At 48.2% G+C, this 14,731-nt stretch overlaps 1 protein-coding gene across 2 annotated transcripts in view; it reads right to left on the bottom strand.

The window, feature by feature from the left end:
• The window catches only part of IFT172 (intraflagellar transport 172), a 1,218,930-nt gene that overhangs the window by 76,936 nt on the left and 1,127,263 nt on the right, over nt 1-14,731 (bottom strand). For both annotated transcript variants that reach the window (XM_069605452.1, XM_069605451.1), the window contains exon 42: nt 2,274-2,393. In XM_069605452.1, coding sequence (XP_069461553.1) covers nt 2,274-2,393 — 120 coding nt within the window. The remainder of the gene's footprint in view (nt 1-2,273; nt 2,394-14,731) is intronic.

Here is a 14,731-nt window from a genome sequence, read left to right as displayed (position 1 = left end):
TTGTGTGGGCACTGAAGAGGTTTAGGCCATACTTGTATGGTTCTACTTTTGTCATTCAGACTGACCACCAACCCTTCAGATGGTTAATGCAAATGAAAAGGGAAAATCCAAAACTATTGAGTTGGTCAATCTGCCTCCAAGGGTTTGATTTCACCATTGAGCACAGGTCAGGGTGTCACCATCAAAATGCTGATGGACTCTCTAGGATGTATGTCATCGACTAGAGGTATGAGGTTCATCCAGGAGTGGATTAAATCCTCCTGTCCCTTAGTCTGGGGGGGGGGGCGAGTGTTAGGGAGAATTCTCTGTTTAGGCTGAATTTCCTAACCTAGTGAGTCCCCCAGCAGCTTTGCTGGATTTTTGGGGGTTATTTTTTTCTCCTGCCAAGAGTGAGACTCTTTTACCCTCACTCTTGGACATGACTTGAGAGTGTTTCTGTGACTTGCTATGTGCTTATGGGCTATGGGGTATTTTTTCCCCATAGGCTATCATTGGTTTGTGAAGCATCTCGTGGCCGCCTTGCCTGTGCCAAGCACCCCGGCAACAGGGATACCACTTTTTACCTCAACCGCGAAAGAGGGGTAACATCCTTTTAACCGGAAAACTCCACAGTTGGTTTCTTCACTGGTAGTGCAACGACCTTCAGCTTTCCTCCACGTTGAGATCTTCTCTTCCTCTGGACGACGCCGCGACTTGCACCCACTACCAGGAACAACTGCCACCGCTGGAGGATCCTTTCCATTTTAAAGGTACGGTGTTCCGCCCGGCTTCCCTTGCCACCGATTGTACGGGGTAGATTTAGCCCTCGGCTCTCGAACCTAGGTAAGCCTGGGACACCCTAACTAACCTTTTCTAAAACTTAGTAAAACCTTTTCTACTCACCTGTAAAGACTTGTGACATTGTGTGATCTTGGACATCTTTTCGCCTGGCTTGCCCTAGAGTGGGCCTGGCAACCGAACTTCCTTGCTCCTCAATAGACTGCCTTTCTAAACTCACTGTGAATCTCTGAAAAGTGTTTTACCTTGCTGTTTTCATTACTTCTGCCTTTTCCCTCCCTTTTTAACTAACTTGTTGGAGTGCCATCGAACGTTAAGCGCTCACCTCTGTTTGGAAATAAGTGGTGTTAACTTAGACTTGTCCAACAAATAACTAGGGATGTACATATAAGTAATAGTTACTGTGTTTTGACTTACTTACCTTTTCTGTGCTAGTGTAATTTATGAGTGTGTCTTTTAAATAAATAATTATATACTTTTACACCTAGCTCTGGTCAGTGTTTGCTTGTACTACTGTGCCTCTGTACCTATTATGTATGCTCTATATACTGTCTAACTCTTCTTGAGGGAAGTCTGACTGCTCAGCCACAGCTACCAGGTAAATCTGGGTGGTACGGACTGCTACCAAGTGGGTTTACTGCCAAACACCTGTAGACTTAAATCTTTTGCAGTGGTCCCAGAGGGAACTGCACAGGTTTCTGCCTAACAAGGGTCACTCCCCCTGTGCAGTGCTCGAAACGTTTCGGAGATCTGCTGTTGCTTGACAATATATCTAATATGAGGAATCCGTGGGAAGACAATTCATTAGAAACTGTCATTTTAGGTTATACGAGTGATTTATTATAGCTTGTAGTATAATAAATCACTGAAGTTCACTTAGTCCTCTGGGAATTCATGGGGTTACAGTAACCCGTTTTGATTAGTGTTCCTAAGTCTTCCTGTGGGGTGAACGGAGATCTACTCAGGCCCAGTACTGCATTTCTAATGTTGCCTGTTGGCATTTTGCATGTTTCCTATAATGTTTTGACTATTTGCCACACCCCTTTCTAAAACCTCTGTAGGACTAGTGTTACCTTGCTAGGAAGCTTTTCTATTATGTGTTTATTGGCGGGAGATGGAATTGGACTTTTCCATTTCCTTGCGTCTTTTCTACATACTTGCTTTGTTGGTGCATATTCTAGTACTTAGTTCGCCATGTTTTTAGCCTAAAGCAATACTAAATAAATGCAGGTGGATTTGTACAGTATATTATGTGTGGTGTATTTGACTGTGCCTGGGACTGATTGCACTTTGGTAGCAGCCCAGCCCCTCGTAAGAGTGAAGACTCACTGCTCTGCTACATTACCCTCTCAAAGAGGTTTTCACTTACTTGGTGGACACCCTGTTCTTTCACTCAGGATGGATCTCTTCACGCCCCTCAAAAGAGGGCTGTGCAAAACATAAACAAACTCTATTCACAGAGAAACTGGCAGTCCATGCATCAGGCACGCACTTACCAGCTGCTTTACTCCCTGTGCCGCTGAGCGGGTGGCGTAATAGTGTGCGATGAGCAGCATCTGTTCAAACTCCTCGTGAGATGGGGAATTTGCTTCACTGGATTTGACCAGGTTCTCACACTGTTGAAAAAAGAAAACAGAATAAAAAAATAATGGGAGTAATAACATGGGCCAGAGATTGAGCTTCCAAGAACTCCTGCTCAAATGTAACACATGTTTTTCAAGTAAAATGGCAAGTAGGTCATGGACTGGTGATACTTGGGGATCACTGTAGCAATGTCTCCCCAACACGGATACCATTATGGGAAATCACTCTATAGCTGTCAGCCCAAATGTTCCATCCTGCAATTGTGGCATAATGCTCTGAAAAGGTTTCATTTTCATTTTCCTGGTGTATGCAACCTTTCGCTGGTGATCCTGAATGATGAATGCGCCCATGTTAAACCCTCAAACCTTCAGGTTCGGATGCTTCAAGGGTCCCCGTTTCTCTGAAGAAGTCTCCTCACAGATCTAGATGGGTGTCAATCATTCCAGAGGTGCGCCTGTGTAAATCCAGCTCCAAATCCAATGGCAACCACTGCACTTATGCAAGTGACTGTCACATAGATTTTGTTATATATGGGCATGACTAATGCCTGCTTTGGAGAATAAGGGATACAGCTGCCAAAGCCAGATACACCCTGTTTGTGAATCTATCTGTATTCAAGGTCTGAATCCACACCTGTAAGAAAGATCAGTAAATCAAATGCAAGTGAATGTCCACAAGTACCTTGAAAGAAAGCAACCCTGTGATTGGGAGCAGAGTTGAATCCCTCCAAACTAGACTTCTTATTTAACCCAAGGGTCTGCATCAATACCTTGATGAACAGGAGGATGGATCCCAAAAGAACAGAAGACTACTACCTAAATAGGAATAAGGAAGCAGCACTACTGGTCCTGCACTGTTCTGACGGTGTGGCTCAGCCTAGTTTTTGAAGACAGCCTATATCTATGAATTAGTGGGAACCCAGAAACGGTGATCTGTTCTCCCCCAGCTCCCCAGGAAGCTCTGCGTTTAGGTCTTGGGGCCCTGTCCCTGCAAGGACCAGACACGAAAAGGTGAAAGCAACCAATAGAAAGAGACCCATCAACCAACAGAGCCAGAGAGCTTGCTAAAGACCAGACTGTTTGAGTAAATACATGTGACCATGGCTGGTCCCTTGTTGATTTCCTTGTATGTGACAGCGCCTGGATGCCCTAGGGCTTTGGCGCTGTAGAAATGGGTTCATAGTCATAATATCGAAAAAAAAAATGTCGAAAGTCATAATATCGAGAAAAAAAAGTCGAAAATAAAAAAGCCGAATTTCTTTTTTAATACGTTTATTCGAAATGGGTGGGTTCCCCTCCCAAACCCCCCCTTTTTTTTCTTACCTTTTTTTTTTATCTACGAGAGCCAAAAAATAAATTTAAATAAAAAAATAAATAATTCACTTTTTTTCGACTTTTTTTCCGATATTTTTGTCATTCGACATTTTTTTCTCGATATTTTGACTGCACACCGTAGAAAGGTAATAACGTGAGAGAAAAAACAAACCACAACCAGAAAGAAGAATAGAGCCAAAAGTAATGTTTCGACTATAAAGAGCCAATCGACATGAACTGCCTCCGCTAAGTGCCCTCTCTAACCATGTGCGGTCTTGACAGCCCGCTCCCTATCCGACCCTCAAAATGGGCTGCACAAGGAATGCCGCCCACAAAAGACTGGCAGACCATAGAGGAGTACGTAGCGGGTGATGGCAGGGAGAAATCAAAGAATTCAGGTATGGGGGAGAGCAGTAAAAAATAAGAAGGTTTATGCATTGGGTGGACAGGCGGGCGGGGAAAGGGGCAGAATGGATGACGGATGAAGTGTGTGGGGTTGTGACGAATCCAGAAAACGTGTCCTCTCTCGGTTTTGGGACTAGGGAGGTGAACTGCTAAGCTTAACACATCTTAGGGGACAGGGCAAGTGGGATGCCACTGAGGGTGCCCCTACCCCCCCTTAGAATACAGGCAATCCCTAAGTAGGGATATGTATAATCTTGGTGTGGACTTAAAAGCCCAAAGCCTTCACAATGTGGCAGACACCCGGGATTGAGACCAAGAGCCTGGTGAGGCAGACAGACAGAGAAGGTAACTAGTTCAAAGACTCATCCACAACCACAAGGAGGGGAAGGTAGAATAGACACTTAGCTGCCCAATTACTTTAACTGTTCAACGGGGTCAGGGACCCATTTTTGAGACAGTAGGATAATGACAGGGTCAGAAACCAACCACCATTTCACCATTGGGCAACAGGCCACTATAAAAGTTTATTTTAGTCTCTTTTCTGTGTATAGTGGTAAGGACAGCAAACAGGCTAGGTGTAACGCTCACCTGGTATCCACGGGGACATCACTCAGCCTGTTCTGACCTCTTACGACCTCGAACCCTTCCCTGGAGGCTATTCGACTGGAGACTGGGCCTGAAACACAGGATTGGTAGAGTTTAACTCCCTATTGTCTCTGTGTGCTTGAACCCCTTCTTCCCCAGGGTCCAACCCTTCCCTTTGATCCACAGCTATCCTTGTTTCCTTGGATAGTGTGCTCTCCGTCCTGTTTTCAGCGCAGGGGCGCATTGATTGATGCAGGCTCGTTGCTGCCTAATTACTTCACTGGCAAGAGTCCGACAGGTAAGTATAATGAGTCTTTTGAACAGTTCTCTAACTTCGTTCCATTCCTTCCTTAGTTGATGGCCGGCGTCCGGGAATGGCAGCGTGCTGCTGAGATGAGTAGCACTGAAGGTGAGTGAGAGCGCGATGCGCGGTGCACCCCTTTCGTATTTGTATTGAACTGAGTTCTTTTTCTGTGTCTTTTAGGTGCCGCTACGTTCTCAGCGTGGATGCCGGTTATGAAGAACCAATGCGGTGGGTAAGCGCGGTATGCGGCGCCTCTAGATGTTTCCACGCTAACTTGGAGTGTCTTTTCCATCTTGCAGATGGATGAGAAGGTCCCGCAGACAGAGTTCCCCCAGAGCAATTGGGATTCAGGTAAGCGTGTGAAGCTCGTACAGTTTTTAAAAATAAGCGAATGCTTACCAATGCCTTTTTTCTGTTCTTTTCCCTTTTCCATAGGAAGGGGCGTGCCGGGATGGGAATGACACCGCCGAAGATGCCCGCAGAACAGAAGGAGCGATGAATGATGGGCAGAAGCGCCACAAGGTAAGGCTGTTCCTAACGGTGTTCTTGTTCTTGCAGGAGCTGAGCGCAGAAGAAAGATGCAGGCCTACTGGAGACCGACCCAAACACGGTGAGTGTCACGCTGCAGGTGCAGAAAACGCAAAGCATGTTTCTCAGCCTGGGTGTGGCTTAAATAGTCTCTGGGTATCCCAGGTGTCTCTGGGCTGAACCACACCCAAAAGACTAGACCGCACATGCAGTTCTGGGAACCGAAATATGTGGGGGCATCCATCTTGTCCCCATCAATGCACTACAAGTCCAGGCCCCAATGTTATCCTATGGGAGTGAGTGAGTCTGGTGCCACAAGCGCCAAGTCTGACTCCAAGTGGGTCTTTGGAGGGGTGGAGAGGCCCTTGAGGGCCATGTAGGTGATCGTGACCAGGTTCCAGCCTGACATCTTGGAGGGCTGGGGACATGAGGGGCAGGAATCATGACAGCACTCCCCCCTACCCCCCTCCCCAAGGCCCCTCTCAAGGTGGCTCTTCTGTCTGGTCCTGGTTTGGTTAGATGGTTTTGATGAAATCGTCTAAGCAAGCAAGGTGCATGGATGTACTCACAAGGCTCCCATGTCCTGTCTTGTGGACCATACCCCTTCCAGTCTACTATGTAGTATCATGTGGATCTGACGTACTTTGAATCTAGGATGTCTTTGACTTCGAATTCTGGCTCCCCGGCGACTACTACTGGCTGCAGTGGCGTTGCTACCCGGGTCCCAGGTTGAAAAGGTTTAAGGAGAGACACGTGGAACACGAGATGAATCTGCATGTTTGACGGCAAAGCTAGTCTGACCGCCACAGGATTTATCACAGAGGCGACGATGAATGGACCCAGGTATCTTGGACGGAAAGTTTGGGTTCCTTTAATGGACACGCGTTTAGACGCCAGCCAGACTTTGTCTCCCACTTGGTAGTTGGGGGCCTTTGCTCAGTGTTGATCAGCAAACTTCTTTTGGCAATTCTTAGCTTGAAGTAGGTGTTCAGCTGCCCTTTTGAAGGTTTGAGAAATGGTTGTGTGCAAGGTTTTGACTGCTGGCATTTCCAGGGTTGTAGGAACGTCCAACTCAGAAGTACGTGGGTGCCTGCCATACATGGTATAAAAGGGTGTCTGCCCAGTGCTGGTGTGTAGGGAATTATTAGAAGCATATTCAGCTATCCATAATAGGTCGAACCAGCTCCCTTCAGCTTTGTGTAACATGCAATGCAGATACTGCTCGAGCGTCTGATTTGTCCTCTCAATTTGACCATCCGTTTGGGGATGGTGACTGGTGGATAGCCGGATGTCTACCTGGGCCATAGAGCAGCATTTTCTCCAGAAGTTAGATATGAATTGAGTACCTCGGTCTGAGACCAAAACTGAAGGAAACCCATGGAGCAGTACGATCCCTTCAAGAAATACCTTTGCCAGAGTGGAAGCATTTAAGAGGAATGAAATGTGCCATTTTTGAAAATAGGTCCACGACCACAAGAATAGTGTTAAACCCTTGACTGGGTGGTAAGTCAGTAATAAAATCGAGGGAAGTGTGCCAGGGTGCTGTTGGGATTTCCAATGGTTGTAATAGCCCAGCCGGTTTCTGCTTGGATGACTTGTTTTGAGCACACACTCCACAAGATAGGATGAATTGGATAATGTCTTTACGCCACGTGGGCCACCAATAATTTCGTTTTACCTTGGTTAGGGTTTTAGCGATTCCGGAGTTGCCCTCGATATAGGAATCATGATAACCGGACATGACTTGTTCGTGTAGTTCTTGGTTTGGTAAGAATAAACGATTCCTGAAGTAGGGCAACTTATCTTTTATCAAGTAATGTTCTCCTTATGCACTCCACGCTTGTAATTGCTCCGGACTCATCAGGTTTTGGATTTCTTCATGTAATTAGTTATGGTTGCTGTGATTCCTAGGAGCTTGTCACTCGGGATGATTGCTATTAGGTCAGGGGTCTGATACCCTTGCTCTTCCACCCCCATACGGGAAACAGCATCGGCCTTCCCGTTTTTTACCCCTGGTCAAAATGTAATCACGTAGTCATATTCAGCAAAAAAAAGAGCCCAATGTAGTTGTCGTGAGGATTGGGCCTTTGCCGTTTTTAGGTACTGGAGGTTCCGGTGTTCAGTTATTATGGTGATTGTGTGTCTGGCGCCCAAGAGGTAGTGCCGCCATGCCTTAAAGGCTGGCTTAATGGCCAGGAGTTCTTTGTCTGCGATTGCGTAATTGAGTTTCAGGGGTGTGTGAATTTACACGACCAGAAGGCAACAGGGTGTAACTGGCCGGTTTCGGGGTCCTTTTGTGACAGAACGGCTCCCATTGCCATGCTTGAGGCGTCCGTTTCCACCAGGTATGGGATATCAGGGCGAGGGTGGCGTAAGATTGGGGCACATGTGAATCTTGCTTTGAGTTTCTGGAAAGTTTCCTCAGCTTCTGTTGTCCACCGGAACTTTTTGTTGCTTTTCCTTAGTAATGACGTGATGGGATGCACGATTTGTGAAAATCCTGGGATGAACCGGCGGTAGAAGTTTGCAAAACCCAGCATACTTTGAACTCCCTTGAATGAATTTGGGGATGGCCAGTTCTGGATAGCATCTACCTTGTGGACATCCATTTGGATTCAATTCGTGCTGAGAATAAAGCCCAGGAATTCCACCTGGGAGACGTGGAATGAGCACTTTGAGCTTGGCGTAGAGCTGGTGTTGACAGTTTCTCCAATACGGATCGGACGTGTTTAACGTGGTCCTGCTTTGATGCAGAATATACTAGGATATCGTCGATGTACACTAGAGCACAGACATCAATCAATTCCTGTAGGACATCGTTCATGAAGTATTCAAATGCAGCAGATGCGTTGCAAAGGCCAAAGGGCATTACTTGATATTCCTAGAAGCCGTATTTGGTGCGAAAAGCAGTTTTCCATTCGTCCCCCTGTTTTAAGCGAACAAGGTGATACACCCCCTAAGGTCTAGTTTTGTGTAGATTTGGGCATCTTTGACTTGATCAAGCAATTCAGGGATCAGTGGCAGGGGGTAGCGATTTTTTACAGTAATCTGGTGCAGTGCGCGATAGTCGATGCACGTTCTCAAGTCCCCCTCCTTTTTTGGTACGAAGGATAGAGGACTGGCTGCTGGAGACTTCGAGGGACGAATGAATGCGTTGGCCAGGTATTGGTCAAGATAGGCCTTCAGGTGCTGGTTTTCTGGTTCTGTGAGTGCGTAAATTCGCCCACAAGGGATTTGTGCGCCGGGTATCCGGTCGATTTGGCAATCGTATGGTCTATGCGGTGGCAGGGTATTAGCCTGTTCTTTCTGAAAGACATCTTGAAAGTCCTGGTATACACTTGGTAGGGTGCTGATTGCCACAGTCGCAAGCGTGGAGGTCCTGGTATCTATTGGTTGTTTCTCTTGGCGATAACATGTGTGGGCGCAAGTCTCGGGAAAGGCCAATTTGTTTGCTCACCAATCGATTTGAGGATTGTGAGCTACCAACCATGGCATTCCCAAAATCAACCGGAATTGTGGTGCCTTAATGAGGTCGAAAACTATAGATTCTTGGTGTCCATCCTGGCACAGAAGGGTTAAAGCTGCAGTGCATTGGGATACTGGACCAGAAGCTATTTCTGTGCCGTCGACAGTGGTAACAGTGTCGGTGGTTGATTTAGGGCGTAACGGAAGGACCATCTTTGCCGCAAGATCCTGGTCGATGTAATTCCCAACGGCTCCACTGTCTATGTACGCTCTTACTGCGTGCATCCGAGATGGTTGTTGGTGATTGATCAAGACCAGAGACAGTGCAAAATGGGAGGTCTGTAGTTCACTTTCTTCGCTCAACAAGTGGACCCCTACACTTGCCGGGCTGGGGAGTTTTCTGATTCCTTGATGGTATCTTCCTTGTCCGTGGCCCCTACCATCCTCCTCGGTGGCTTCACAGGGCACTCTTTAAGGAAATGACCTGACCTTCCACAGTACAGACATAACTGCTGCTGTCTCCTTTTATCCCTTTCCGCTTTAGTCAAGGGGGATCTGACCCCCCCGATTTGCATTGGTTCTCCTGAACCTTCCGTTGTTCGGGCAGTATTGTCCTTTGGACGCACATACATAGGGCGAGGGTCTGGTCTGGTTCGATCTGCTCTTCGTTCCTGCAACCTCTGATCCAGTTGAGCAACAAGGTCAATGAATTCTGAGCAGTCTTTCGGGGGGTTCACTACTTGTGCGAGAACATCCTTGAGCTCCCCCCGTAACCCCTGATGAAATAACGTGGTTCTCTTCTCCACTAACCCATTCTGCTTCAACTACGAGTCTACTGAACGTGGCTATGTATGTTAATAGGTCTTGATTCCCTTGGCGTAGGGACAGAAGTTCGTTGTCTAATGCCTGCCCATGAGTACGAAGGGGAAACAGCTTTTCCATCTCCTGCTGAAAGCCCCTGAAGTCATGCAGCAAAGGATCATCTTGGGCCACAAAGGGTACCGACCAGTCCGCGGCGCTACCACTCAGGTAGGATAGCACAAAACCGACCCGTTATTGGTCATTCGGAAAGGCCCCTGGCCTACAAAGGAAGTGCAGGCGGCACTGGTTCATGAACGTTGCAAACCTCTTGGGATCCCCGTAAATCGTTCAGGCGGGGCCAAGGGAACTGCCCCAGGAAGGGTCATCTGAACAGGATTGGCTGATGGCGCTGGCATCGAGGGCACGCTTCCCGGCAATGGTGCATGCCCTGCTTGTGACTGGAGAAGTTGCCGGCTTAAATCATCAGTGTGTTCTTTGACTACTATCAGCTCTCTCCTCAGGGTGTTGGTCTCCTGCCTGGCTGCATGTACTTCGGAACGTAGCTGCCCCAACATGCGGGCTAACTGGTCGGTTTCTGACGTTTCCATGACGCCCAGGTGGATTTTGATGTGAGGGTTTGCGTTCTGTAACGCTCACCTGGTTTCCACGGGGACGTCACTCAGCCTGTTCTGACCTCTTACGACCTCAAACCCTTCCCTGGAGGCTATTCGACTGGACCCCTTCTTCCCCGGGGTCCAACCCTTCTCTTTGATCGACAGTTCACCTTGTTTTCTTGGATAGTGTGCTCTCCGTCCTGCTTTCAGCGCAGGGGCGCGTTGATTGGTGCAGGCTCGTTGCTGCCTAATTACTTCACTGGCAAGAGTCCGACAGTTAAGTATACTGAGTCTTTTGAACAGTCTCTAACTTCGTTCCTTTTCTTCCTTAGATGATGGCCGGCGTCCGGGGATGGCGGCGTGCTGCTGAGATGTGTAGCGCTGAAGGTGAGTGAGAGCGCAATGCGCGATGCACCCCTTTCGTATTTGTATTGAACTGAGTTATTTTTCTGTGTCTTTTATGTGCCGCAACGTTCTCAGCGTGGATGCCGGTTATGAAGAACCAATGCGGTGGGTAAGCGCGCTATGCGGCGCCTCTAGATGTTTCCACGCTAACTTGGAGTGTCTTTTCCCTCTTGCAGATGGATGAGAAGTACCCGGAGACAGAGTTCCCCCAGAGCAATTGGGATTCAGGTAAGCTTTTAAAGCTCGTACAGTTTTTAAAAATAAGCGAAGATTTGCAGAATGCTTACTAATGCCTTTTTTCTGTTCTTTTCCCTTTTCCATAGGAAGGGGCGTGCCGGGATGGGAATGACACCGCCGAAGATGCCCGCAGAACAGAAGGAGCGATGAATGATGGGCAGAAGCGCCGCAAGGTAAGGCTGTTCCTAACTGTGTTCTTGTTCTTGCAGGAGCTGAGCGCAGAAGAAAGGTGCAGGCCTACTGGAGTCCGATCCGAACACGGTGAGTGTCACGCTGCAGGTGCAGAAAACGCAAAGCATGTTTCTCAGCCTGGGTGTGGCTTAAATAGTCTCTGGGTATCCCAGGTGTCTCTGGGCTGAACCATACCCAAAAGACTAGACCGCACATGCAGTTCTGGGAAACGAAATATGTGGGGGCATCCATCTTGTCCCCATCAATGCACTACAAGTCCAATCCCCAATGTTATCCTATGGGAGTGAGTGAGTCTGGTGCCACAAGCGCCAAGTCTGACTCCAAGTGGGTCTTTGGAGGGATGGAGAGGCCCTTGAGGGCCATGTAGGTGATCGTGGCCTGGCTCCAGCCTGACATCTTGGAGGGCTGGGGACATGAGTGGCAGGAATCATGACACTAGGCTAGGTTTCTGGACTGAGATTATGTTGTACGACATCTTGATAAGCAGTATTCATTCTTTTGATCATATTTTTTTCATTGCTGCTATTTTTCCAGGTCAATTTTGTACTGATTTATTTTACTGCAAAATGCATGGGGGGGGGGTGTGGATAAACAAATATGGGGTGGCAATAGGTTTGGGAAGAGGGCCGGCGTTGGATGGACGGGGAGGGTGTGCGCAGGGTCTCCCTCGCATTTTGCAGTAAGATAAAACTGGTAAAGAAAAAAAAGAAATTGGCAGCAAAAAGCCACGATGAAAAAACAATGTGGTAAAAAGACATGGAATGCATGTGCACAATGGCTGCCTCTGACTTTTTTCTTTGCTTAAAGACAGGGCTCAGAAACACAGGACAGATAGGTTGTTTAAATAAAGAAACACATTCACCAAGATGCCACCATGTCAGACTTACCATAGGGCTCAGGTGGGTGGTATAAAGGGCTCTGGGGTGGAATCCCCAATGAAAAAAAGAGAGAAGCAAGCAAGGTGCTGTCTTTGAAAGATGAAGTTGTGGGGGTGGCGTTCCCACTGGGCTGGCAACTCCCACATAACCAAATAATGTTAACTGTCTCAAACACCAGCACCGAAATGAAAATGTGCTACCCCACCACTAACAGTTCTTTTTTTTTTTTTTAAATTATTTTATTCAAACAATACAACAAAACATAAATAAAAACTTTCAACAACATAACCACTGCACTCCCCCCACCCCCTTATGAGCCTATTTGTTCCTCGCCCTCTGTATCTGTTCCGTGTGTCAGGGCTTCGCTGCTTCCGGATTCTGCTGGGGCCAATACTGCTAAAAACATTTCAGCTATCAGCAGTTTCCATGCCATGAGGGAGCCCATTTCCTCATCCCCCCGTGCTACTAGCCTCTTGCCACACAACTGTTTCAGCCTCCGCCCATTTTTGTAGGTCCTTCCACCACACCTCCACCCGTGGCCTGTGACACTTCTTTCATCCCATGGCGATCCTACGTTTCGCGAGCACGTATGCCAGATCTTTCAATTTCCCAACATGTTTGCGTTTCCGCGCTCTGGGATACTCCCCCAGCAGGCAGGCCCAGGCCGAGTTTATTATGAGCGTGACCCCCTTCTCCGCTAGCTTCTGTGCAACCTCCCCCCATTAGACTTCAATTACCGGGCACGCCCAGAACATGTGTATCATGTCTGCGTTCTCTTCGTCACACTTGGGGCAAGCCTGGCGCCCCACATTTCTGAACCTTGATATTCTCCGAGGGGTCATGTACGCCCTGTGCGTTATGTACAACTGCAGTTGATTAAACCTGGCATTTCTCGACACCTTCTTGTGATATCCCAAAGCCCGTTCCCACATCCCATCCTCCATCGGGGCTCCCATCTCCGTTTCCCATTCTGATCTCAAATGCACCAGATCCCTCCCGATCTTAGTCATCAACATCTCGTACAACCTGGACACCTCATGCCCACCCTCTGATGTATAGTATATCACCTCGACGGCGGTGTCCGGCTCCTCTGCTAAAATGGCTTCAGGCCACCTACTCCTACTCTCCTGTACTACCCTGTGATAAGTGACATATTGGCCACCGTGCAGCCCTGATGTTGTCCCAAGTTCCCCAAACTCCGCAATAGCCCCTTCCTGCCAGATGTCTCCCAAGGTGACTAGACCCACCGACTCCCAATAAGTCCTAATGATTACCCTCAGTTGCCTGTCCCCCTTCGTCAGCTCGACCAGCAGTATCTGCGGGACACACGGGAAAGGGTCTCCCATCATGCGGCAGGCTCGGCACCACATGTTCCATCCCACCAACAGCATCTTAGGGCGCTCGCTCATATCCGAGCTAGCCACCCAGATCATTTCCCGCAAGTAAAAAGGAGCACAGTCCCTCCCGAACAACCTGTGTTCAGGGGTCTCCTCATCAGAGAGCCACCTAGCCACATACTGCAGTTGTGCCGATACATAACACGCCTCGAAATTAGGCAGTTCAATACCGCCTTTCGCATAGAAGTTCTGCAGCTTTCATAATGCAACTCTGTGTCGGGTACCATGCCACAAAAAGTCTCTGCACATACTGTGCAGCTTAACAAAAAACTTCCTAAGGATCATATAAGGGATATTGTTGAAATAATGCAAAAGTCGGGGCAGGACCACCATTTTAAGCATAGCCCCTCGACCCATCATCGCTAGGGGCAACCTTTCCCAAAACCTCATGCATTTCCCAATTTTTCCTATAGCGATTTCACTGTTGTGCTTGTGTTCTTCTTCAATAGAGTGATACACGTCTATCCCCAAGTAGAGGAATGAACCCGTCGCCCACGGAATCTGCAACACAGGTAACCTCTCTACAGGCTTTCCCACGTACCTCCCCAGAGGGAATAGACAAGATTTTTGAGGGTTCACCGCTATACCGGACAGCTTGGCATACCGCTCCATCACCTCCAACACATACTGAAGATTCTCTTCCGGGTACCTTAGATACAATAACAGATCATCTGCGTACAAGGATATGAGATGCCTCTCCCCTCCTACCTCGATGCCGATCGGCTCATATTGTTGCCTGAGGTATATTGCTAGGGGCTCCAGGGCCAGAATGTATAACATCGGGGACCATGGGCACCCTTGTCTAGTGCCTCTGCCCAGCTGCCATCTCTCCGACACCACTGCACCCGTACGGACCCTGGCTAGCGGTTCGCTATATAGCATTCCAGCCCATTTAACATAGCCTGGCCCCATGCCATACCCACGCAGGGCCGCCAGCAACCACGGCCATTTAACAGAATCAAACGCTTTGACTGCGTCCAATGCCACAATCGCCATTTCACTGTCCTGACTGCACCCCCATTCAACCACTCGGTGGAGTCGTCTATGGTTGTGAGTGATGTTCCTACTCGGGACATAGCCCGTCTGGTCTGGGTGAATCAGCTTACCGATCACTCTCAGCATTCTGTTGGCCAAAACAGCCGTCAGGATCTTACTGTCCTGATTCAACATTGACAGGGGCCTGTAGGAGCCACAGCTATGTCCCGGTTTATTAGGTTTGGGGAGCGGTATAATAATCGCCTCCCTA

The sequence above is a fragment of the Ambystoma mexicanum genome, chromosome 4p, assembly GCF_040938575.1.
Source record: "Ambystoma mexicanum isolate Mex_15411 chromosome 4p, UKY_AmexF1_1, whole genome shotgun sequence".
NCBI lineage: Eukaryota > Metazoa > Chordata > Amphibia > Caudata > Ambystomatidae > Ambystoma > Ambystoma mexicanum.
Note: the sequence above shows the minus strand (reverse complement) of the source record. Positions and strands in the feature narration are given on the sequence as shown.